The 25,918-nt window shown below is 60.9% G+C and overlaps 1 protein-coding gene across 2 annotated transcripts in view; it reads left to right on the top strand.

The window, feature by feature from the left end:
- Positions 1 to 4,427: 4,427 nt before the first annotated feature.
- The window catches only part of KDM4B (lysine demethylase 4B), a 43,108-nt gene continuing 21,617 nt past the window's right edge, over positions 4,428 to 25,918 (top strand). For both annotated transcript variants that reach the window (XM_055126925.1, XM_055126926.1), the window contains exons 1-6: positions 4,428 to 4,573; positions 16,838 to 16,912; positions 20,251 to 20,415; positions 21,552 to 21,727; positions 22,670 to 22,784; positions 24,261 to 24,454. In XM_055126925.1, coding sequence (XP_054982900.1) covers positions 20,275 to 20,415; positions 21,552 to 21,727; positions 22,670 to 22,784; positions 24,261 to 24,454 — 626 coding nt within the window. In that variant the 5' untranslated portion in view covers positions 4,428 to 4,573; positions 16,838 to 16,912; positions 20,251 to 20,274. The remainder of the gene's footprint in view (positions 4,574 to 16,837; positions 16,913 to 20,250; positions 20,416 to 21,551; positions 21,728 to 22,669; positions 22,785 to 24,260; positions 24,455 to 25,918) is intronic.

Consider the following 25,918-nt stretch of genomic DNA (forward strand, 5'->3'; position numbering starts at 1 on the left):
CTTTTTTCCTTCCTTCCTTCCTTCCTTCCTTCCTTCCTTCCTTCCTTCCTTCCTTCCTTCCTTCCTTCCTTCCTTCCTTCCTTCCTTCCTTCCTCTCTCTTCCTCTTTCTCTCCCTTGATTTGTTTTTTTTGTTTTTTTTTATTTTGCTTTTTGGGTCAACCTGGCAATGCTCGGGTTACTCCTGGCTCTTCACTGAGGAATTACTCCTGGCAGTGCTCTGGGATGCTGGGAATCGAACCCCGGTCGGCTGCGTGCAAGGCAAACGCCCTACCCTCTGTGCTATTGTTTCAGCCCACCTTGATTTATTTGGGACCAGAGAGACAGTACATTAGGTAGGGCGCTCGCTTTGCATGCAGCCGATCCAGTTTTTATCTCTGGTTGTCCCATAGGTCCCCCCAGTGCTGCCAGAAATGGGCAGGTGTACCTCAGCTAGGGTCATCCAGAGAAATAACCGCTGGGGCTAGAGTAGGTTCCCTACAGCATAGGGAGGGGAGTGGCTGCAATACTGGACTCAATGATTCCAGCTTGCATCGTGTGCCAAGGATCAGACAGAGCTGGACACCTGCTCAGGGAATTCGGGTAGATCTTTTTTTTTTTTTTGCTCTTTGGGTCACATCCGGGATGCCCAGGGATTCTGCCTGGTGTTTTTTGGCACTCAGCAATTAATTACTCCTGGCGGTGCACAGGGCACCTTGTGGGATGACAGGAATTGAACCCATGTCAGCTCTGTGCTAAGCAAATGCCCTCCCTGCCGTACTATTGTCCTGGACTCGAAAAGGGGTAGATTCTGGAATCACAGTTGAGCCTTTAACAGGGAGATGCAGCCCCTGGTACAGATAAACTGTGCTTAAGAATTGGCGCCCCTCGGGCCAGAGCAATAGTATAGTGAGTTGGGCACTTGCTTGCACATGGCTGACCCAGGTTCGATCCTCGGCATCCCATATGGTCCCCAAAGCACTGCTAGGAGTAATTATTGAGTACAGAGCCAGGAGTAACCCCTGAGCATCGCTGGGTGTGACCCAAAATGGAAAAAAAGAATTGGTGTCAGGGCTGGAGTGATAGCACAGCAGGTAGGGCATTTGCCTTGTATGTGGCTGACCTGGGTTTGATTCCCAGCATCCCATAGAGTCCCCCGAGCACCGCCAGGAGTAACCCCTGTGTATGGCCCAGTGTGACGACCCCCCAAAAAAAAAGTGCCTCTGGCAGTCGGGAGTATTTTCAGGAGTCATTCCTGAGTACAGAGCTAAGAGTAGCCCTTGAGCATCACTGGGTGTGACCCCCCCCCCAAAAATCGGGGCCTCACCTCATTCCTACGGCACGTACGGATGCTAGAAAAGTCTAGAAATGGACCCCCACCCCATTGCATCCCATGCTCAAAATCAGCTTGGAGAGTACAGAGAGTTAAGGGGTGCTTGTCTTGAATGTGGTCAACCAAGTCCAATATCTGCACCCCTGAAGTGAGTCCTGAGCACTGCTGACTATATCCTTACCCTCCTCCCCCACCACAAAAAGCCCAAGGAACTACCCTGAGCAGAAAAAAAAACAATAGTATCCTGAGCAACAGCTGGAATTACCCCCAACACAGCTGGGAGTAGGCACCAAAAGACTGAGCATGGTTCAGATCCAGCCGCCCTCCCCCCATGAAAGACTTGAAAAGGAGAAGTTAGGTGAATTTCTTCCCCATCCCCCAGTGAATGAATCAGTCTGAAAAGTCTAATCATGCCCTTACTTTGCATATGATGATTTTTTCATTGAGGGCTGGTGTGGATGACAGCTCTTTCCCACCCTTTGGAAACATTTTTTCTTTTTTTTTTTTTTTTGCATCACACCCAGGGATGCACAGGGTTTACTCCTGGCTCTGCACTCAGGAATTATCCCTGGCAGAGCTCAGGGGACCATATGGGATGCTGGGAATCGAACCCAGGTCAGCCGTGTGCAAGGCAAACGCTCTACATGCTGTGCTATTGCTCCAGCCCCCACCGAAACATTTTCAACAGTGAAAAGGACTGTATGATGGACAAGCAGGGAAGGCACAGCTGACCCGGGTTTGATCCCAATCACTCCATAAAGTACCCAAAGCTCTGACAGGAGTGATTCCTGAGCACAAAGCCAGGAGTAAGCCCTGAGCATATCAGGGTATGGCCCCCAAACAAAAAGAAGCAACAAAGAGAATTGCATAATGAACTTCCCCAAACCCTCTTCCATTTAGATTCCACAAAAGTCACCTAATAGATGCCATTTAAAATAGCTGGGGGGAGGGGAATTATCCCCTCAACAATATATGTTTGGTATTTGAGTCTCATCTAGTGGGGGGGTTTGGGGAACCATATTGGGAGCTGGGGACAGCAGCTAGCAAGGCAAATCCCCTGAGCTCTGTCCTATTCCTTTGGCCCTTTTTTGGTCCCCTTTTTTAATGGAAAACGGAGCCTGACTTCTCTCTGAGGTTGTTTCACTTTTCTCACTTGGGGGTGTACTTTTTTCTGCTCATTGATGAAAACACGTCAGAAAGCACAAGCGTTGGGATCTGTACCTTTCTTTCCATAAATGGTAACTGATTAAATAGAGAATTCAGGACCACTTGGTTAAAAAAAAAAAGAAAAGGCATGATGAACTTTCCAAAATCCTCTTCTATATAGATTCCACAAATGATAAATTTTTCACCGAATAGGTGGCATTACAGAGCACATTTAGCTAATCCCTGCAGGACACATGAAAGGGGTCACTCGAACAGTGCTGGAAGATTTTCCTCCCTTTCCACTTGACACATAGTTTAGTAATCCCAATACTTTAGCCCAGGATTATTTACCAGGTCCGGAGGACTGCAACACTTTGGAAACAATTGCATACCCTAAACAGCTTGCAAGCATCCCTCCAAAGGGGTGGGTTTGCTGGGTTCCAGCACAGAGGCAATTAAAATAGCAAAATCAAGCTGGATAGTGTAGCCTTGCAAGCAGTTAATCTGGGGTATTTTTGCCTTGTTTTTATTTTGTCTAGGGACCACACCTGGGGATGTTCAAAGGTTACTCCTGGGTGTGCAGTCAGGATTCTCCTGGAGGGGCTCATGGGACCATATGGGATGCTGGTTTGGAACCCAGATGGATTGCATGCAAGGCAGTTCTTACCCACTGTACTGTGGAGCCCTTGTTTTTCTGTCTGGCCCACACCCGCGCTCAGGACTTATTCATGGCTCCGAGCTCAGGGATCATATTGGGTGGTGGGATTTGAACCTGGGTCATCCAGGTGCAAGGTAAGCACTCTACCCGCTGTACTACTACATAGTCAGAATTTGCTCATTTTAATTGTCTCGGTGCTTGTAACCGGCCCTCCCCCCACACACACCGCCCGCCGGTTTTGATCTCCAGTACCACATATGGTTCCCTGAGTCCTGCTAGGAGTCACCGCTGAGCTCAGAGCCAGGAGTAAGTCCCTGAGCACAGCAAAGTGTGGCCCCAAAGCAAAAATCGAAAAGAGCAAACCTGCAGTTCTCCGGCTGACACTTCTACCAGGGAGACGGGAGAGTGCCCCCACCTTTGCCAGGTTTCTACTTAATAACTGGTTATTTCCGCTCAGTTTTTCCACGATTCCCGGGAGAGAGGCAGAAGGTAGGGTGGACTTGCTAAAATGTTTGTTTCACTGGGGATGCAGGACTAAAGCGATTACAGGACCATCCAGAGAGAGGCGTGGCGCCCCGCTGAGCCTTGAACTAAGGTCAGGTAGCTTCGATTCCAGAGGAGGATTATATCTTTTGAGAAATTTTGCTGACTGTGACAGTTAAGAACTGGGTTCGGGGGCGCTTGCTGCACGACTTTTTAATTTCTTCAGTTCTCAGTTCTTTCCTTTTACAAAGGAGAGTTTGGTACTGTTTCTTAGCTACCAAGTCAGAAAGTTGTGGGAACTCGGGCCCCAAGTTCCCGTTGCAGGTCTCGAACGCATTCCCCTAAGCTCCCGAGGCCCGGTGCTGATGTTGTGCTGGATCTCACGTACTCAGCAGCCGACCGATAACCTGGGCTGGGCCCGGGCTCTGATTGGCATCCGTCTCGTCCATTACTCGCCTCGGGTTTGCCGTACCAACCAATCCGCGCTCATCCCCAGGTGTTCGTCGGGCGGCCCCTCAGGCGTCCTTGTCAATCTCCGGATCAACCGCTGTCTGGTTGGTCTTCGCCGCTTTGACTGGCGGACGTACTCTCCAATGAGAACAGAGCCGGTCAGTGGGCACGTGGGTGGGCGCCGGCGCGTCCCGGCGAGCTAGCCAATAAAGAGGCGCGGCCGGCGCCAGGGCCCGCCCTATCGAGGCGCTTGGTGGGCGGAACCTGCCGTGTTGATGGGTCCGGCGGAGGGGAGGGGCGGAGCTGTCAGCGGCAGCCAATGAGCGCGCGGGCGTGGGCTCGGGGGCCAATGGGGGTCGGGGCGGAGCTGGCGCGCGGCCTTATAAGCCCCGCCCGGGGCGCTCGCGGAGGGCTCGGCCGCCAGCAACCGAGCGGGGCCCGGCCCGAGCTGGGCCTTGGGGTGCGACGCCGAGGGCGGGGGAGCGCGCGACGCTGCTCCGGGACCGGGCCGCGCGCGCCGCCTCAGGTGAGCCCGCGGCGAGGCGTCCGGTCGGCCGCGTCCGGGCACGGGCACGGGCCCCGCCGCCGCCGCCGCCGCAGTCGCCGCCGCCGTCGTCGTCGTCGTCGCCGCCGTCGCCGCCGCCGCCCCCGCGCCGCGCCGCGCCGCGCCGCCGCGTCGCGTCCGTGTCTGCGGGAGCCGCCGGCACGCGAGGCCCAGGCCTCGGGCGCGGCCTGCGAGGCCCGCGGCCGCCGCCGCGCTTTGTCCCGGCCCGCGAGGCGGTTGGGGGCGTTAACCGGCCGGTCCCTGGACCCCGGCAGGCCTGTCGGCCGGGGCCCGGCGGCCGGACAATGGCGGGGCGCGGGGCGGGGTGGGGGCGCCCCGTGTCGGCGCCCGGGAGCCCGCGGGGGCTGGGCCGGGGCGCCCCCCCGGCGGCCCTGCACAAAAGATGACAGCGTGGGTGGCCCCGGCCCTGCCCTGCCCGGCCCTGCCTGGGCCCTTCTCTTTTATTATTCAGGCCAATCCTCAGAATTACAGAAAAAAAAAAACCAACAACCCCAAACCCTCAAATCTTCCAACCCTGCCCCCAAATAATACCCCCCACCAAAAAAAAAAAACCAATATCGAGAATTGCAGATGGAAAGATTGGAGACCCAGGCCCCCTGGTGCAAACTCGCTTGCGTTTCCGGCCCTGGACTGGGGTCCCGCTGAGGCTCCCCCTGCCTCCTCCCCTTGGCGCCCCCAGAAATACCCTTCCAGGGATACCCCGCACCCCGCCTTCCCCTCCCAGGTTGAAATCCGGGTTGAAATCCGGCTTGCCATCCGCAAACTTGTCCCCATCTCTCCCTCTTCGCTCTCCTGAGCACCCCCACCCGTAAATGAGCATGCAATCCGGATTTTTTTTTTTAATTAACAAATTTTTTTCCTCTTAAAATTGGAAATGTTACCACTTGGGTATACCAATCCCAGCGTCCAGGCGCTCTGCCCCCGGGTCCCCATCCATCCCTCCCTCCCCCATCCAAGCCCGGGTCATTGCAGTTTCCAGGCTTCCCCCCATCCCCTTCGTCGTTGGGAAGAAATTGTGCAGTTGGCGCCCTCGACCTGGGGCGGCCGGTTCTCGCCCCCTGCGGGGTCGGGGGTGGGGGGGCGGGTCGGGGGCACAGGTTGCGAAGGGGCCGGGATGGTAGAGATTCTGGGTCTGTGCCCAGTGGGCTTGCCGACAGCTGGTGGGAGCAGGGCGCCAGTTCACCTGGACCCGGTGGCAGTTTTTAGGATGTATATTCTTTTAAAAAAAAAAAAAATTTCCCCCTCCAGGATGCTGGAGCTGTGGCTGTCTCTTCGGTGTACCCCCGTCTGTGTGGTCGCGGAAGAATAGTTTATTGTTGTTGTTTTTGGAAATAATTCAGGTGCGTTCCGGGAGTTATCAGAGGACCCGGGTGTCCGGTGCCAGCGGAGTGTCGCCGAGCCGGGCTGGTGTCGCTGTCAATATCGGGGGTGTCCTGTGTGCGTGCGCACTGGGGGGCGTGGGGCCCGGCCTCGGAGCCTCCCACTCGAGGGGCGCCCCTCGGGCCAGAGTAGGGCGAGGGGGCTGGGTGCCATGGTGGGCAAGCCAGCCCCGCCTCCTAGCCCCGGTGCCCCTTGGCCTGCTCCCCAGGCGACCTGAGCCCCAGAAACAGGCTCATTAAGGGTCTCCAGGGCTTTTCTCACCCCCCAGTGCTCCTGCTAATGACCCCCCTAATTCCCACATAATAGCTTCCTTTGGACGCACAGGGAGGGCTTGTCAGTGCCTCTGTCCCTGCCCTGGGGGTACCACCCCCCCTCTGCAGCCCAGCAGTGGGATTTGTTTTTTTGGCTTAAATTTTTATTTATTTATTTATTTTTAAGGATTTTGGGGCCACACACTCGGCGATGCTCAGGGCTCACTCCTGGCACTGCGCTCAGGAATCCCACCTGGCGGGGCTCACCTGTGGGGTGCTGCATATGGAACCCGGGTCCGCCCCCTGGGCAGTGGGATTTGGGGGAACCTGGAAGAACCGAGATTGGAGAGCCCAGAGGTTTTCAGACTCGGGCCCCTCGGCCACCTGGCGGGTCCCTTGAGCCCCTTGTTGGGAGTGGTGACCCCTAGGTAGCTGTACCCCCAGGAGTGGCTGTGTCCTCGAGAGGCACGGGGGCGAGTGGACGCTCTGATGTGGGGGGTGTTAGGGGTGGAAGTGGGGTGTTCTCCTGCTTGCCGGACCTTTCCACCGTTTTGCTTGGGGGTTTCTGTGAAGGATGTTTGGCCTGGGAGTTTGAGGGCGCTCCCCCGCCCCCAGCCTACCTGGCCTTTGTTGTACCCGCGGGACCTGGAGCCTTGCCCGGGGTCCCTGTCAATTCCTGCAGGAGCCCCGTAGGGGCTGGCCATCTGTTCCTGGCCACTGTAACTCACCTGCCCGGCCGCGGGGTGGACGGGGGAGGTGATGGGCGGCCCTTCAGTGGGGCTAGGGAAGCACTTCCGGTTGGCTTCCTCCCTCTCCGGCCCTGGGAGCTGTGCTTTGGCGCCCGACCTTGGTCCAGGCACTGGCTCAAGAACAAAGTTGTGTGTGTGTGTGGAGTGGGGTGGGGAGGGGGGCGGGGGGGCCCACCAGCGCTCCTGGCTCCGTCATTTTCTGGCCTTGGGTCCCCTGGTCCCCCTCCATCCCCACACTGGCTCCCCAGGCTGAAGGAGCCGTGGGGCGAGGGGACAGGCCACTTCTGTGGGGGTGGGCTCTGTCTCCTCCTGTAAAGTTGGTGCGGGGGAGAGGACCAGAGTGGGGTGGCCCGGAGCTGCACCCAGGACTGTCCCTAGCACGAGGAGTCACCTAAGTGCCCCCACAAGCGGCATCTGCCCGGAGCCTCCTCCCCTGCCCTCTTCATGGGGGAGCGTCCTATTGGCCCCTGTGTCCAGCCCCTGGTACCCAGCTTGGCTGCCCTTACCTCTGCCCATCCCTCTGCAGTGCTCCCTCGGACAGAGGGCCCTCCCTGCCCCGGCGTCCACGCCCCCAAAACTTCCCCACGTGCTCCCTTTTTTACTAGTGTACTTGCAGGGTACAGCTCCCTGGAAGCCGCTCCGGGCTCCATTCCCAGCTCTGGAGGAGGCAGGGGGCCGCGAGGGTTGGTGGGGAGAGCGGGGAGTGCCCTGAGCACAGGCTCTGCATAGGGAGCCCCCACCCCATCCCCTGAGCACAGAGTCCAGCCCTGCCAGGTGTGCTACCAAGCATGAAAAAAAAAGGGGGGCTTTTTATTTTGCATTTTTGGCCACACCCCTGGATGCTCAGGGCCTTTCTCCTGCCTCTGCACTCTGGGATCACTGTACTTCTGCCTGGCTGTGTTTAGGGACACTTAAGGGACGCTGGGGATCGAACCTGGGTGGGCCACGTGCAAGGCAAGTGTCTCCTTGCTCTCTGTCGCTCTGGCCCTGAAAAAGGGGGATTTTAAAGGGACTCCTCTGTCATCCCAGAGTCATGATGTCCTGCAGTAAGTGCTGGGCCCCCCACGTGGAGGCGTGTGTGGCCGATACTCAGTCTCCTGGAGCCAGTTTACAGTGTTAAAGACAAAAAGTTCCTATAGCCTCCGTCCAGGGCCAGCAGGGGAAGGATCCATTTCATCCTCATTCACGTTGGGATTTTGCGTTCCTGCCTTTTTTTAATTTTTAAATTTGTATTTTTCAAATTTGGGGGGGCCCGCCATTGGTATACTCGTGACTTACTCTGCATTTCCGGATCACTCCTGGTTGCACTCGGGTTGGGGGGACTCTATGGGGTGCCAGAGATCAAACCCCGATCAATTGGCTGTGTGTGAGGCAAACTCCCTACCCTCTGTCATTCGGCTCTGGCCCCAGTGACCCTGTGTTTTGCCGCCCCCCAGCCTCCTCCTCTACCCGGAAGGAACCATCCGCTGACTTCCTGTTGCCCAGGGTAGCAGTTCCAGACCCCTGGCCTGGCCTTTCTGCAAGTCCAGCCCCATCCTGTAACCTTTAGCCAGGGAGCCCCCTCCCCCCTCTCCCGCCTGCAGGAGGGTCCCTGAGGCTCCCACTGCCCTCCTGCTCCCGGAGGCCCCCTTCAGCCTCTGCCTGCCGTGCTCAGCCCCATCCCAATAAAACTTTATTCCAGGACTCCAATGTGTGAAGGTCATGTGCCTTGGACTCTGTTTTGTTTCGTGCCCTCTTGTGATTCCCCCTCCCCCTATTTATTAACATCCCAGAGGCTTCCCCAGCGCCTGCCCCACCCTGCCCTGTCCCTGGGTGGGGGGGCCCCCCCTCTGCAGCCTGGCTGTGGGATTTGACTTTTTTTAGCTTAAAAAAAGTGGTTTTTTTTTTTTTTTTTTAAGGTTTTATAAAAGGCTTCCTAGCATCCAGGACCCACCCTGGTTCCCTCATTGCCTAGGGCATTTCCTGGCGGCCTGGGGACCCTCTGTCAGGGAAGAATGAGAGCATTTCCATCTAAGTGAAAGTGCTAATTCTCTCTTAGGATCCCCCAGCCAGCACCTCCAGGAGTAATTCCTGAGCCCAGAGCCAGGAGTAACTCCTGAGCATGGCTGAGCGTGGCCCCCAAACTAAAACCAGACAAAAAAAATAGGGGGAAGGGAGAGGCTTTGCAGGGAGATGGGGAGTGCCCTGGCCTTGAGGCTGCCAACCCAAGTTCAGTCCCCGGCACCCTATGGCACCCTACACAGGCCCCTGAGCACAGCCAGGTGTGGTCCCTAAACAAAAGGCACTGAGCATCAGAAAGGAAACTAAGGCAGACGGACCCCCCATGGGGGTGATGCTCAGCTTCTCTGCCTGTTTCTTTCTGCGCCTCCCCCCCTCCGTGTCCACTATCCCTAAATGGATGGTTGTCAGGGACTCCCTCCTGGGCCCTGGGTTGGGCCTGGCAGACCCAGTTTGAGAGGACCATGTGGCTCCCACCCACCTTCTGCCAATGGGGAGGGGCACAGAGGAGGGTCCTGGGGTGGGGGGGTTGGGGGCAGGTCCAGGCCAGCTGATTTCCAGCTCCCAGGAGATATCTGGCTTAGTTTGTCTCCAGCAGGGTTTCTGGTGGCTGAGAGCCACGTACCCCAGGGTACCCGGCTCGGGGAGGGGCCCTCCCTCCCGTGCTCGGGCTGGCTTCCTGGTACACCTTTGACCCACAGCCTGCCCCCCCGCTTGCTTTTCTGGCCTGGGTGAGACATTTGCTGCCCCTTCCGTGGGTTGGGGTCACAGTGCCCTGGCCTAGGCCTTGGGGATGTTGGTTTTGTGGGCAGAGTCCGGGAATCCAGAGTCACTGGGCAGGTTGAGGGTCCCCGTGACTGAGCAGAAGAGTAATGGGGGACAGCTGAGCCTGGGGGGTGGTGCTGGGGGGCTGCATCTGTCCCTGGGCTGCCCCTTTCTGCAGCAGATCCCCCTGTCCAGCTGCCTGCTGACTTCGCTGCTGTCTCTGCTGGACGATGGGGGTCTCTTTGCATCCAGAGGGTCTTGGGGCTGAATCTGGGCAGAGCAGGTCTCCCAGCAACTGGGGGTGCTGGGGGCTCCCCAGATGAGGGGCAAGGACGGGTGGGAGCAGCTTGCCTAACCAGGGTTGGGGACTCCAATGAATGATACCCCTAGGGAATGCACCAACCTTGGGCCCCTTGACTCCCCCCCTCGGGAGGTGTTAGCTCTGAGCAAAGGGGGCATCTCGTCTCCGTGGGGGTGCTGTGTGTGTCGTGTATCTTGGCTCTGAGTGTAGGGGATGGCTATTTCTGGGTTCCCTGAGAGTCAGCCCCTTAGTGTCACGATCTCCAGGGCAGAGTGGGGTTCTGGGAGAGGGAGTGGCTTTTCGGGCTTCGGTGTGATCTGTAGGGTGGACATTCGACCCCCCCACAGCCCATGGTCCTGAAGGCCAAGGATGTGGGAGCCCAGGCTTCCTGGACCTCCCCACCATACCCTTGTCAGCCCGGGACTGGGGCGCGGTGGTGGGGGACAGTGGGGCTGTGGACCAGCACACAGCAAGGTCAGGTGCTGGCCAGCCGTCCTGGGAGCTGGACAGAGCAGGCTTCTTAGGGGCAGCGTCTGGAGACTCGAGGCCCAGCTGGCTGTGAGGAACAGTGGGCAGCTGCAGTCTGTGCTCCATATGTGTGACCAGGGGCTTGAGGTGCCTGGGGTGCAGCAGGGGGTCATAGGGTTCGGGAAGCCCAGTCCTGAGTGAGCTGGGAAGGACAGTGAGCTGTGTGTGTGTGTGAGGGGGGGAGTGGTGGGAGGGGAGGCCCCTGTGGACACGAGCACCCACAGTGGTCACCTGAGCTGCCACGGCTTCTGGGGCATTTGGGGTATCTAGTGATCCCCTGTGCCGCCTTGCTTCTTGGGGCAGGTGTGGACCACAGGCTGAGGTACTCAGCAGCTAATCCAGCTCCTCGCCTGCCCATGTACTTCGGTTCCTGTTCATGTTCGTAGAAATCAGGCATCTTGCAGTTCTGTGCTTTATTTGATAAAGGCCGGTTGCTGGTTTCCATGCAGGAAGTGGCCCCGGGGGCTCAGAGGGTGGCCTTCGCCCTGCCACCCAGCTCTGGCAGAGCGCTCCTGTTTATCTGCCTTCCTACCTGTCTCATTTTGGGGCCCCGCCTGGCAGTGCTCAGGGCTTATTTCTGGCTCTGTGTTCAGGGGACCCTCCGCGGTGGCAGGGATTTGAACCGGGGAACCCTTGTGTAAGGCAAGCACTTAAATCTTGTGCTATCCAGCACCAAAAAATGTTTTATTTAAAGTGCCTGCAGGAAAAAATTTAAAAAAAAATGAGGTGCCTGCAGGGGCAGGAGAGACTGGGCAGCAGGGAGGGCACCTGCCTCGCATGAGGATGACCCGGATGTCATATCCAACATTTTCATAATGGTCCTCCAAACACTGCCAGGTGTGATCCAAACACGGAGAAAAGATTAAAAAAAAAAAAAGCGACTACTGGAGCAGAAGGGCCAGATAGCTGGGAGGGGGCTGGAGCAGTCCTACAGCCCATAGGGTGTTGGCCAATCCGGTTCAATCCCCAGCATCCCATAGAGTCCCCCAAGCACCACCAAGAGTAGTTCCTGAGTGCAGAGCCAGGAGTAAGCCCTGAGCATAACCGGGTGTGACCCAAAAAGCAAAACAAACAAACAAAAAACACATAAAACAGCCAGGAGGGTGCTGGCCTGTATGTGGTCAATCACAGGAACCCTATGTGGTCTCCTGAGTCCCTCTGGGAGTCATCCCTGAGCACCTCCAGGTGTGGCTCCCCTCCACCCCCAAGAAAATAAAAAGCGGAACAAAAGCAAACAGTCTGTGATTCCCTGGTTTTCAGACCTGGTTCGAGCAGCCAGTCTGCGGCCCCTCCTTCGGCCCCTGCCCCGCCCACTTCCTGTGTGCAGGTATGGGTCAGTGGGATTCCGTGGGGGGCGGGGTGCTATGCTCGTGGTGGTGTCGGGGCGCCTCCTCGGTTCCTGGGCAGGAGCGGTCCTGTTCCCCCTTTTCCTCCCGTTTCCTTTCAGGACCTAGCTGAGGGGGTTCTCCAAACACCCTGGAGGCAGCAGCATGCATTCGGTGGGGCTCGTGGGGGGCCTGGAGTCTCACAGGGTCCCCCCTTACCGGCCATACACCTGCGCCTGGAGCGTGCGGGACGGGGCTTCCTGAGCTGGCTCAGCGCCATGCCCCTGCTGCCCTGCAGGGGTCACCGGTCCGGGAAGTGGGGAGGCCTGGGCACTGTAGATGGAGATGTCCCTGCCCTCTCTGGCCCTGCCTTCCCCAGCCCCATCCAGGGAGAAGGCAGGCAGGGAGCCGTGGGGGGCACTGTGGAGGGAGGTGCGGGGATCAGGCCAACTTGGAGGAGTTGTCTCTGGGGAGCCCTGGGTTTGGGGGTACCGTGGGGAAGTGGGAGCAGGCAGGAGAGCCTGACTTTTAGGAGCCAGGGCCCGGAAGGCTGTGTGTGTGTGTGTGTGTGTGTGTGTGTGTGTGTCTGTCTGTCTGTCTGTCTGTCTGTCTGTCTGTCTGTGTGTCTGTGCGCGCCTCTGAGCGCGGGGCATGAGGGCGACCCGCTCTGTGTGTGTGTGTGTGTGTGTGCGCGTGCGTGTGCGTGCGCCTCTGAGCGCGGGGCATGAGGGCGACCCACTCTGTCTATGTGTGTGTGTGCGCGTGTGCGTGCGCCTCTGAGCGCGGGGCATGAGGGCGACCCACTCTGTCTGTGTGTGTGTGTGTGTGTGCGCGTGTGCGTGCGCCTCTGAGCGCGGGGCATGAGGGCGACCCACTCTGTGTGTGTGTGTGTGTGTGTGTGTGTGCGCGTGTGCGTGCGCCTCTGAGCGCGGGGCATGAGGGCGACCCGCTCTATGGCGCCGGAAGCAGGGGCGCCGTGCCCGGGGGCGGCTGCACATGTCCTTGGTTTGGTGACTGTCACAAAAAGTGCTACCTCGGGGCAGGACAGTCAGCACAGCGGCTTGGGTGCCAGCCTTCCCAGTGGCTGACCCGGGTTCGACCCCGGCACTCCATAGGGACCCCTGCTCCTCCAGGAGTGACCCCTGAGTGCAGAGCCGGAATCAGGAGCCTGAGCACCGCTGGGTGTTGCCCAAAAACAACCCCCCGAAGAAAAGAGTGTGTGGCCTTTCACCAAAAATCGGCAGTGGCAGTGTGTCCAGCACCTGGCTCTGGCCGCGATTCCCTGCGGCCAGCGTGATGATCCGGGGACCGAGCTGTGCGGCGCCTGTGTGCATCAGTGGCTCCTGGACCAGCGTGGGGGCGGCGCCCTCACCAGGGCCACGCCCCCGCCGCAGCCTGCCTTGTGATTGGGCCGCTGGGTCCCGTCCTATTGGCCGGCTTCCTCCTCTGCCTCCGTTCTATTGGACAGTTCCTCCGGCGCTGCCTCTTCCACTTTCCTGGCTGTGTGCCTCCTGTTTCCGGGCCTGCTATCCTGTGCGCTGAACTAGCCGTGCAGCGGCTGACCGGTCTGGCCTGCCCCATGTTTCCCCGAGTCTGGCCCCTTCCAGCCGCTCCTGCCGCAGTCGTTGCTCTCGGTTTGCCCGCACCCTGTTAGGGGCCAGGCTCTGCCGCCCCATTGGGAGCAAGCCCAGGACCACAACGGAGTGTCCAGGGAGCCCTCCCACTCCACGGGCAAGGGCCGCCTTAGCCTCCAGCCTCTGCTGCCAGCCTGCGGGGGAGGGGCAGGCCGGCCTGTCGGGCTGCTGCTCGGCTCAGTTCTGCTTCCTTGGGGCCCTGCCCTGCTGCAGATCTGGGTCAGTGTGTCACGCCCCCTTGAAGCCAGTCTTCGGGCTTGAAAGAGTGACCTGAGGAGGGTCACTGGACCCTCCTGTCGCTCCGTCACTCTTCCTAGGAAAGCTGCAGCTGGGGTCCATTCCACATCCGGGTGCTGAGCTGAACTCTGGGGGGGGGGCCCTGGATTTCTACTCTGGTTGATAGGGTTATTTTATAGGGGCTGTTGCTTGGTCGGGTAAATGTGCCAGGACTTGGGCATCCCTCTAGGGCCGCTACATCCTTCCCCCCATGTTTAGTTTGGGGACCACATCTGGCAGGTGCTCGGACTCTTATGTTTTTTGGAATAACCCAGCAATACTGTAGGGTTATTCCTGGCACTCAGGAATTTCTCCTGGTGGTGCTCTGGGGACTCTGTGGGGTGCTGGGGGTTAAATCCTAGTTGGCCACGTGCAAGGCAAGCGCCCTCCCACCTGGCCCATACTCTCTGGGCCAGGTGCTCGGGACTTAACTCCTGCCTCTAGATCTGCATTCAGAGATCATTCCTGGCGGGCTCGAACCCTGTTCAGCTGCTGCGTGCAAGGCCAGCGCCCTCCCAACCCCTTCTGTGTCCCTGTTTTTAAGCCCTAGCCTTCCAAACTCTAGATCTCATGTCAGCAAATGTTCTGCAAAACTGCACAGCCTAATTCCAGATCTCAATTTCTAATTCCTGTCTCCTCAGAGGAAGCCTGTGTATGTCTAGCACGCACTGCGCCCCTCGCCTCCCCAACCCCCATTTCCTGTCTGTGGAGGGCCCTGTTCTAGATGATTCCATAATTGTACCCTCGGGGGCCTTCTTGTTGGGGGAGGGGGTCTGTTTCTGTCCCTGTGCATCCTGGATTTTAGGGGTGTGGAGCAGCATCTGCGGGTGTCAGCCCCCTCTCAACCGTCCCACCCCCACGCAGTGGCTCAGGGGTGTCTGGTGTCTGGGGTCGCATTTTATTTCTGTCCCTGCCATGGGTGTGTGTGGGGGGGATGGGCAAGAGGTATTGGGTTGTTTCCACCTTGGGCTCTGAGGAGTGAGGCTTATAAAATGCAGCCTTCTGCCCCTCCCCCCCAGGGGCAAGCCTTCCTTTTTCTGGGGTGGACACAATGCTTGGGAGCCTGATCCAGCCCAGCTTGACATTGCTCCCCCACCCCCTAAACCAGAAGCTACTGCTCCCAAGAGGCCCATGCACTTCCCTCTCCAGCCAGTAGGTGGCGAGCGGGCTCCAGTTTGGCCCGGTGACTTACCACGGTGATAGATGGTAGTCTCTCGAGTGACAGGGCTCCCAGCTCCCCCTTGTCCCCGTGTCTCCTTGCCCCTCCTGATAGCCCTGGTGGGCAGAGTTACCAGCCCACACCTGAAGCCAAGACGGGTTCTCTTTTGGTGGGGAAATTTGGGGTCTGGCAGGTGCTGGTGCCCGGGGACTCCTGACTGTGCTTGGGATCCCTCCCGGCAGTGCTGGGGCCGGACACGAGGCAAGCACTTTACCCCCTGGGAGGCATGTCCTCGCCATGCAAGCCGCCTCCTGGCCCCTCTGGTCACTTCTGTCTTTTTTTAAGTTCTCGGGTCACGCTGGTGATGCCCAGAGCTGAGTCCTGGATCTGTGGTCACGGTTCACTCCCGGCAGGACATGGGGATCCTGTGGTTGTGCAAGGCTAACGCCCGCCCATGTCGCTTTTTCTCGAGTCACCGGACATCGCCCGTGTGTGTTCATGTGGCGGTTTACTCTCTCCTGGCAGGAGGTCTCAGCCTGGTTCCTAGTGGCGCTGTGAGTGGCGTCCTGCAGGGGCCGTTGTGGGCACTGCGGGATGGGGAGCCTTTCCCCTCACCCGTCGCCATGGCTCCGTGTGCCCAGGCCCGTGCCCGGGCCCATGCCCGTCCCCTCTGCTGGGACCTGCGTTCTCTCCCTGCCTGTTCCCGGCTTTTCCTTTCCGTTTGGCTTCTCTTCTCCCTCTGGCGTTATTTCCGACGTGCTGTCGCAGAGAAGGTCTGAACGGCTGTGGCCACGTTTGTCTTTGCCCTCTACAGCACCCCAAGACCTGTGGCCTGGAGCCACAGGGTCAGTCTCTGGGCCTGTGTGGACCCATCCGTGTCCCTCACCTGGCTGCAATGTGTCTGGAAAGCGCTGGGGCTCCTGCCCGGCGGAGCAGCCAGGGTGCGTGGGGCAGATGGGGTGGCCCCGGGGAGCACACTCTGAGTCCTTGTGCCGCTTCCCGGCCCGGAGCTGGGTGTGTGTGTGTCCACCCTCCGGGCAGTTAGGGTGCAGGCCAGGAGCTGCTGGCCTCATCCACGGGGCCTCTGGTCCACGTGGCCACCCCCTCCGCACGCTTGCCGAGCAGTCGTCCTGGGTGACACAGCTCGCTGTGTTGGCTCTGGTCTCCCCACGCATTGCTCGGAGGGCTGGGAGCCCCTTTCGGTGACTCTCGGGTGGCCGGGCCTGGACCCTGCAGGATGTCTGTAGTGTCCACAGGGCTTGGGACGACCCTGCTGGGGGTGGGGCTGGGGGGCTGCACGCCGGGATGGCCGCTGTCACCCCGACTCTGCCTGACCGGGTGGGGGGAGGGAGGGGGTCTCTGGCTTGTGCTTCCCTGACCCGGGGCATGCCGGTCATGGGGATCACTGCAGGCTGTGACAGGTGGGGATGGTGCCTGAGGGGACCTGGACACGGTACCGTCCCAGCCGTGCCTGTTAATCAAAAACAAATTCATTTCCGGTTCTGGAGCCACATCTGGTGGGATCAGGCTAGAGCTGGCCTCGCTCTCCCTGTCCCTCCCTCAGGCTCGCTGCACTTTCCCCTGGGCTCCTCTCTGTCCCTCCCCCCCGCCCCATGTCTTGTGCTTTTCTTGTGTGTCTGTTTTGGGTCACACCAAGTGATGCCTAGGGGTTACTCCTGGCTCTGTGCTCAGGACTTGCTCCTGGTGGGGTTCAGGATGCTGGGATTGAACCGATGTGCCACATGCAGGGCCAGCACCCTCCCGGCTGTCATGTAGCTCCGGCCCCACCACATTTCCCCCTGGGGAGGGGTCGTGGGGGGCTCATGGCCTGTGGGGAGCTCACACACTGTCCCTTGCAGGGCCCTTCGTTGTGCTGCCCGTGAACAAGGCTCCTGCACGGCGCCCCGACGTCTGCACAGACCCGCAGCTTCCGAGTAAGTGCCCAATGCTGACTCTTGGTCGTACCCCATGCGCCGGCTGCAGGGCGCCCTCCCCCAGACCACCCGTGAGCTCGGGGCCCAGCCGGCAGTGCCTGGTGGGGCGTTCCCAGTCCAGATGGCATTGGGCACAGGTGCCGCCCCCGCTGCCCACCAGGGTCCCCGAGAAGGCTCCTCCTGCGGGGAGGGAGGGGCCTTGCTTCTGAGCCCAGCTTCATTGGCCCGGCCGTCTCCAGAGCTCCCGTGCCCCTGGAGCCCCTCGGTCCGAGGCCCGCCGAGTCTGGGGTTTCACCCCTGCCCTGACTAGAACCTGGAGCTCCTGCACGCTGAGCTGCACCTCCCCAACTCACCCCCAGGGCCCCCAGCCTTGGCTTCCCGGGCCACGCCACCCCCTACCCTGGTGCAGGGGGGCCAGGGCTGACGGGTAAGCCCAGTCCAATGGGTCAGTGGCACAGGCTGCCGTATCGGGGCCAGCAGGTTTCCCACTGTGGCCTGGCACGTCGCTGTCCCCACTCTCCGGGGCTGCGGGGAGCTGCCGGAGTCACCGGTGGTCTCAGAGGGCCTGTTTCTGGGGTCCCTCCCCAAAGCAGTCTTTCAGGGATGGGCAGACTTTCTCCACGTCTGAAAGACAGATGGATAGATGGACAGCTGCACGGGTAGACAGAAGGACAGATGTACAGACGGACAGACAGACAGATGGACTGATGGACAGACATGAACAGGTGGAAGCCTTTCTTGTGTCAAGCTTGGCGCCCTCCAGAGGTCTACTTGGGGGAGGTGAGTGGGGGGTGGTGAAAGGCCCCTTCTGCCAGGCAGGCCTCCATGGGGTCGTCTGACCACTCCCTGCCCACGAGTCCCCAGTGTGGAGACCAGGTGAGGTGCAGTTGGGGGCGGGCCCAGGAGGCATCCCCAGCTAGGGTGACCTCTGACTGCTGACCTCGGTGCTTGGAGCTGCCCCTGTCAGCCTGCCTGGACATGTCTCCTCCCCCTGGCTCAGAGTGCAGGGGTCCCAGGACTGTGGTGGCGCCGGCTGGGGTCAGACTTGGCCCTGAGGCATGCAGGGTCCCCAGACAAATGGCTTTTAAAGGAAAAGAATCGCTTTATTGAGCCACGATTCACAGGCCGCATAATCACCCCATTCAGACCCCAAGCGTGTAGCGTGGTGTGTGCGCGCGCGCGCGCGCGCACACACACACACACGGGAGGGGGGCAGGGCCATGAGGGTGTGGCCAGACTCCTCCACTGACTGAGGAGTCAGTCCAGGTGGAAATGGCGCAAACCGGCACCCCGTTTGCGCCATTTCCACCTGGACTCTGGGGCCCAGGATGGGGAAGTGCAGTGATCAGCGCCAAGATGAGACACAGAGTGTGGGGGTGACAAGACGGGGAGATAGCTCCACGCTGTTCCTCCAGCCACAGCTTCCTGTGCTGGGGGTTGCAGCCTCATCCTGACAGCTTCCAGTTGTCACCCGCTGTCCTTGGCCCGTGGCCTCCCTCCTCCCTCTGGGAGGGACTCTCAGGCGGGGAGCCCTAGCGCCCAGGGCCCTGACCTGTGCTCCTGGCAATGGGGTCTCTGGCCTGCTCCTCCAGCAAGGGGAGTGTGGGTGGCATCTCCCTCCCGATGTCTCTGCTGCCTCTGTCACCCAACTTCCTGCACACCGGCCTGTTTCCTGCCAAGGCTGCAGCACCCGGCCTGCCCAGGGACAGTGGTGTGGGGGGCCCGCATGGACCCCTGACCCACCAGGGGTGATCCCTGAGTCGGCCAGGTGTGGTCCCCAAATAAAGCAAAAGAAAAGGGCACCTGTTGGTTCTGGAAAGTTCTGCCAGATCCCCCTTCACTGCTTAATTACCATCCTGTGGTCCTGGCACTGCTCTTGAGTCTGAAGTGCGCCTGTGTGGGGTGATAAACCATGTTTGGTTTCTGTTCTGTCCACCCGACCCTAGGTCTCCAGGGGACAGACAAGGAGAGCCTCAGGATTCACCTTGGCACAAACATGTACCCCCACCCCTGCACAGAGTCCTACATGGGCATGCGAGATGTGTGTGCACATGGCGTCTTTTCACATATTCCACGTTCTCCTGCCCCACAGGGAGCCCTGCCAGCACTCCTGCACAGCCCTTCCCGCAGCCCTGCAGAACTCTCCCCTCACCCCTGCACAGTCCTTCCCACAGCCCTGCAGAACTCTCTCCTCACCCCTGCAGAGCCCTTCCCACAGCCCTGCAGACCACTCCCCTCACTCTTGCACAGTCCTTCCCGCATCCCTGTAGAACTCCCCCTTCACCCCTCTCAGTCCTTCTTGCACCCCTGCAGAACTCTTGCCTCACTCCTGCACAGCTCTCCCTTTACCCCTGCACAGCTCTCCCCACACCACTCCTGCCTGCCGACTTTCAGCTGGGTGAGGGCCCTGGGCCCAGCTGAACCTGGGGTAAGGGATGGTACCCTGGAGCATCTACCCCCACCCTGAGCCTGAGGGCTGGTGGGGGCCTCTGGGGAGTCCTGCCAGTTCTAGCCCTCCCGTCCAGGCAAAAGCACAGCCTGGCCCTTCTTCTGGCGGGGCCCCTGTCCTTCTCCCTGTGGACCCCAGGTGGTCACGTGGGCTGGGACCCTGTAGGATGCACAGAGCTGGGCTGGGGTCGGCTGGCTGGTCCCGGCAGCATCCCCGAGCGTGGCACCCTGTGCTTCTGTGGGCTCAGCTGCAGTTTCTGGGTACATACTGCCCCCTAGTGCCCGCTGTCAGCAGTGCAGTAGGATCCCAATCTGGTCTCAGTGTCCTTTGCCGAAAGGTTTGGACTTGGTCGAGCTGTTTGCCAACATCTGGGGTCGGTGGATGCCAGGTCTCACCTCCCACCTGGGGCATCTGTGTCTCCTCCTGGGTTTTGTTCTTTATTTTCTTGGTTTTGGGGCCACAGCCACGGTGCTCAGGGCTGACTCCTGGCTCTTTGCTCAGGGATCCCTCCTGGCGGGGTTCCTGGGAGCCCACGGGATGCTGGGGATGGACTGTGGGCCCCGGGAGGATGCTGGCCTTGCACGTGACCAACCTGAGTTCGATCCCCGGCACCCCACAGTGATCCCCCAGATAATCAGTGCATCAGATTCACACTCGGGACCTCACCCGCCTGGGCCCAGGTGTGGCCGTGCAGAGCGTCCCCACCCCCGACTAGGCTGTGGGCTGCGCGTGGGGCCCAGGGGGTTCCCTATGGGTCTCTCGCCTGCAGTCAGCTCGGTGTTGGCGTGGAGTGGGGGGGCAGGGGTGGGATCAGGGGGCGCCCAGCTCCCCCGCGGAATCAGCCCTGCGCTGCCACCACCCCGCCCACTCACCCTTCCCCTCCCCACAGGTGCGCCAGCTCCCGGCCGTCACCATGGGGTCCGAGGATCACGGGGCGCAGAACCCCAGCTGTAAGATCATGACCTTCCGGCCCACCATGGAAGAGTTCAAAGACTTCAACAGATACGTGGCCTACATCGAGTCCCAGGGCGCCCACCGCGCCGGCCTGGCCAAGGTGCTCGATCCCTGATTCCCGGTGTGAGGGCTGGGGGCAGGCGGGGCAGTGGGCGTGGTGCCCCGTCCCAGGGCGGCCGTGTCCACAGGAGGGGCCGGAGGAAAGTTAGGGTCATGGGGGGGTACAGGCCCCAGAAGCAGGGGCCGCGACCATTCACTCGGGACCCTCCTCCCTCTGACCCCATGGACCCTCCTCCCTCTGACCCACGGACCTCCTCCCTCTGACCCATGGACGCTCCTCCCTCTGACCCACGGACCCTCCTCCCTCTGACCCATGGACGCTCCTCCCTCTGACCCACGGACCCTCCTCCCGCTGTCCCACGGACACTCCTCCCTCTGACCCACAGACCCTCCTCCCTCTGTCCCACAGACCCTCCTCCCTTTGACCCCACGGACACTCCTCCCTCTGACGACACTCCTCCCTCTGACCCACGGACCCTCCTCCCTCTGACCCATGGACACTCCTCCCTCTGACCCACAGACCCTCCTCCTTCTGACCCATGGACACTCCTCCCTCTGGCCCAGGACACTATCTTGGCCTGGCCCCCAGGGCCCCTCGGAGCTGGCTCCCCCGCAGATAGCCCTTGGGGTTTATGGCGTTTCTCCTGAGCTCTGGGGCGGCCTGAGGCCCTGTGAGATGTGGGTACAGCTCTGCTGACTGGGACCCTCTTGCCATGCTTCCTCCCGGAGACCCTGGGGTACTCCTTCAGAGCCCTTGCACGGTGCCTTCCTGCCCTCCCCGGATTGTGTGTGAGGGACACAGCCTCTCGAGGGGCCTGGAGATTGTCCCCTGGGGCTCGGGGCCCTCAGCCTCAGCCTCTGCCTGGGCCGGGCCATTTCCTTCTGGCCCCTCTCCTGCCTGCGTGAGCCGAGGGCCGGGTGCAGTGCTGCCGCCTGCCACCAGTTGGCGCTGTGGTCCTGTGGCCGCAGAGGTTGGCAGGCAGCGTGGGGACGCAGGAGCAGTTCTGCCCTAGCGTGGCGCCCGTGGGGGGCCTGGAAGCCCGCAGGGCACTTGGGTAGCTCTTGGTGCCCGTGTGGAACATTCGCTCCCAGCAGAGGGGTCAGAGTTCTCGTTGCCTGCTGGGGTGGGGTGGGCGATGCCCGGGCCGTGCTGCTGACACCATCTGGGCCTCGCAGATCATCCCCCCGAAGGAGTGGAAGCCTCGGCAGACCTATGACGACATCGATGACGTGATCATCCCCGCGCCCATCCAGCAGGTGGTGACCGGCCAGTCGGGCCTGTTCACGCAGTACAACATCCAGAAGAAGGCCATGACCGTGGGCGAGTACCGACGCCTGGCCAACAGCGAGAAGTATGCAGCACACAACCCCGCGGCTCACGGGCTCTCGGCACCGACACCCTTCACGGCACCCACGGCACAGACACCCCTCATGGCACGGATGCCCCTCATGGCACCCATGGCACAGACACCCATCACGGCACCCACAGCACTGGACGCCCCTCACGGCACCCACAGCACGGACGCCCCTCATGGCACCCACAACACAGACATCCATCATGGCAGACACCTCACGGCACCCACGGCACAGACACCTTCATGGCACCCACGGCGCAGACACCCCTCATGGCACTCATGGCACAGACATCCCTCATGGCACCCATGGCACAGATACCCATTATGGCAGACACCCCTCACGGCACTCACGGCACAGATGCCCCTCACGGCACCCATGGCATAGATGCCCCTCATGGCACAGACACCCCTCACGGCACCCACGGCACAGATGCCCCTCACGGCAGGCACCCCTCACAGCACTCGCGACACAGACGCCCCTTATGGGCACTTGCTAAGCTTCTGGGTGTGTTGTGGGACCTTGCTGGGCCTGTTGAGTCCCAGGTGCATTGGTGGGTGCTTCCGTGGGCACCCCTCAAGACCTCCTGCACTCTGACGTTCATATGTGTGTGCCTGCCCTGTCCCTCTGCAGTGAACGTGGGGCGTCTGGGTTCCTGTGCCTGGCCCCCATTGGTCTGTCTGCCTACAGGTTGGGGGTGCTGAAAGCCTCTGTCTGCCCCCTCGACCCCCGCGCTCCTTGTGCGTCTGATGGGCCCCCGAAGGCTAGAGATGGGAAGTGTGGGGCTGTCCCTGGCGGGACCCCCTCCCTGTCCCATCCACGGGAGAGAGACCCGCCCACATGGCATCTGACCACAGCCCTCCTGGCCGGGCAGTGGGGGGCTGGGAGAGAGCCTGGGGCTCACCCGAGCCCCCGCCCACCGCGGCACCCTTTGCCTCCAGGTACTGCACCCCACGGCACCAGGACTTCGACGACCTGGAGCGCAAGTACTGGAAGAACCTGACGTTCGTGTCGCCCATCTACGGGGCGGACATCAGCGGCTCTCTGTATGATGATGTGAGTGCGCATGCGCCACCCTGGCCCTGACTCCGCCCATGGCCCCCGCCCACACCCCAGCCCTGCCTCAACCCTGGCCCCGGCCCCGGCCCTGCCCGGCCCCGCTTCTGGGCACAGCCCTGTCCCCCGCTGGCCACTGCCCGTTCCAGAACACTCTGTCACCATCGAAGCAGCCAGTGTCTTCTGCAGTCTGCTCCCGTGCTAGTGATGACAGACACCCCTGGCCCAGCCCTGCTCCCCCTCTCCTTGCCTGGGCTTTTTGGGAAGCCCCGATTTGTCCATTTATGTTGAAAACAAGGCGGTGCCCCCAAAATAACTAGAAGAAATGCCCCAGGCTGGGGGAAAATAGTTGCTTGAGACTGACTCATCTCATGGGGGGCCCGGGGTGTGTGCACAGTGGGGTAAGACTCTGGCCTCGCACGCAGCCCTCTGGGGTTCGATCCCTGGCATCCCATATGGCCCCCCCAAGTGCTGCCAGGAATGATACCTGAGTGTGGAGCCAGGAGTCAGCCCTGAGCACCACTGGCTGTGGCCCCCAACCCCCATCACCCCGCAAAGGACTCATCTTACATGGTGCCTTTGCCCCAGATCTCTAGAGAATGATGGTCCCTGGGTGGAGAATCAGCCGTGACGTGACCACCTGGGCCAATGCTGAAAGTGCCTGAGTGTCCCTGGGGTGACCAGGGTGGTCCGTGGTGTTTGGTTTACGTCTCTGAGAAGTGCCATAGGTTGGGTTGTGGGGGCCGCAGTGAACTGCCAAGTGCTTGGGGAAAGTGGGTCGTTGTAGTTGTGTGGACCCTGTGTGTCCATTCATGACCAGGCCGGGGGTGGGCAGTCAGCCTTTGGGCCCTCCAAGGCCTCTCCCGTGCACTTGGCCCCCTGGGCCTGGAGATGGATGTGCGCATGTGTCTCAGAGCTTTGAGGCTCTGTGCGGGCTCACTCACATGCTCATTGGAAAGAGGAAGTGTGCTAGGGTATGGCCTGGTGCCGGGTCCCCGCCTCTGCACGGTGTTGGAAGGCTGAGCAGGCCACTTGCTGCCCACTGGGTCACTGACTCTGAGGCTCGTGAACAGTGCTCCGTACCCTGACCTTCCACTGGGTCTTCCCAAGGCACAGTGACCTCTGTTCCCAGGGCATTCTAGAAAGTTCCAAATGGTCTGTGAGGGTGGGAGCGTTTGGACAGTGGAGAGGGCTTTTGCCTTGCGCGTGGCCAACCCTGGTTTGATCCCAGCATCCCTCAGAGTGTGATCCCTGAGTGCAGAGCCAGGAGTCAGCCCTGAGCACTGCCGGGTGTGACCCTAAAATGAAACTGAGAAAAATGGAAAAAAAACAAATTGTGTGTGGGCCTGGGCTGTGTGCACGAGGCCGGGCTAGCCAGAACTTCGGGTGGTGGCATCAGTGAGACGCTGCAGTGGGCCGCTTGGGGCTGTGTGGGTGGTCATGCACCGCCTGACAGCCTGGCATCCGCGCCCACAGGACGTGGCGCAGTGGAACATCGGGAACCTGCAGACCATCCTGGACATGGTGGAGCGGGAGTGCGGCACCATCATCGAGGGCGTGAACACGCCCTACCTCTACTTTGGCATGTGGAAGACCACCTTCGCCTGGCACACGGAGGACATGGACCTGTACAGCATCAACTACCTGCACTTCGGGGAGCCCAAGTCCTGGTGAGTGACCCCCAAGGCTCCTGCGGGCTCTGGGGTGGAGCCATGCTGGTCCCCACCCCCTGCAGATGCTGGCCCCACCCACCCTAGCTGTTGACTCCGCCCCTGTCAGCTGCTGGCTCCGCCCTTGCTGTGTTAGGGTTGACATGGGTGGGGCATCTCCCCCTAGAAATGAGGCTCTTAGAATTCGGAAGTCCGTGATTTGTACCCCAAGTGTTGTCTCTGGAAGTTGGGCGGGGCCTGGGTCTCTCCCAGGTAGAAGGCAGCACCTCCTCCACCCCCAGCCGGTTGCCATGGCCCTTCCACGCCCTCAGATCTCTGGCCTCATTAGCTGCCCTCCACAGCCACCTTCTGACCCTGCGGTGGGCAGACAGCAGGGCACGCCCCGGCTGGGGGCCATCCAGTGCTGGCAGCCTCCAACAGCCCCCTCCCTCCCAGTGCACCCCACCTCTGCCGTGGCTGGAGCCACGCCCCTGACCCTCCCCGGGTCTGAAACATCACCCGGCTGTGGGGGGCACTGGGGCCAGGACCTCGCGGACACAGAGCCAGCTGGTCTGTGCATGCTGTTGCTGCAGGGCGTGTGTGCAGGTGTGTGTGTGTGTCTGTCTGAGGGTGTCTGGGTGTCTAAACCCCTGTGTGTGTCCCTGTATCGTGTATGTCCCCCTGCTGACCCGGTGGCTCTCTTTAGAGTGGGGCCCATCAGCTCTCTGAGCTGGCCTGCGTGTTCCCCGATGGCCCCTAGGTGGCGCTCCTGCTCTACCCCGGCGCTGCTCCTCCAGCTCCCTCCCCATCTGGGTCCAGCTGGGGGCAGGAGACCCCCTGGCCTTCCTCCTTCGTGTGTGTGTGTGTGTGTGTGTGTGTGTGTGTGTGTGTGTCTGGCGCCGGCTCCCCACCCCCAGCCGGGCTGAGAGGTGCGGGGATGCAGTCTGCAGGCCCTTCTTCTCCTGAGGGAAAGTCCGTTCTGGTGTCCGATTCTGAGACGCTTGTGCCTGGGGTCGCCGTGTCTTTGGGCTGTGGGGCTCCCTGCACCGCTGGCCCACTTCTCTCTCACTCCTGCCACTGCTGGGGTCGCTCCCAGTCTCCTGGGGAGGGGGGCCGCACCTATTTCCCGTGGCCTGGGCCTGCATCCCCAGCAGGGGTGGCTGGCCACGCCGCCGGGGCCCTGCACACCCTTGTTCTGCTCTGAGGCCGCCTTCGCGGCTGGGCTGTGCCTGTGGAAACTGCGCCCCGGACCACGTGCCCCCCGGGTGCGTCCCCAGATGCCCCCTCGGCCAGGTGCCAGGCTGTGCTCCTGACCCCATCCCGCCCCCGTGTCTGCAGGGGTCCAGCGGCAGCCTCCCCGGGGGCTGGGTGCTGAGTGCCAAGTGTCGCCCCCACATGCTGCCGTGAGGTCCCCGAGTGCATGGCAGAGTGACCTGCAGCCTGATGTCGGTGAAGGTGGGCCTTGGCAGGGAGGGTGCCTCTGAG

This window comes from Sorex araneus, chromosome 2, assembly GCF_027595985.1.
Source record: "Sorex araneus isolate mSorAra2 chromosome 2, mSorAra2.pri, whole genome shotgun sequence".
NCBI lineage: Eukaryota > Metazoa > Chordata > Mammalia > Eulipotyphla > Soricidae > Sorex > Sorex araneus.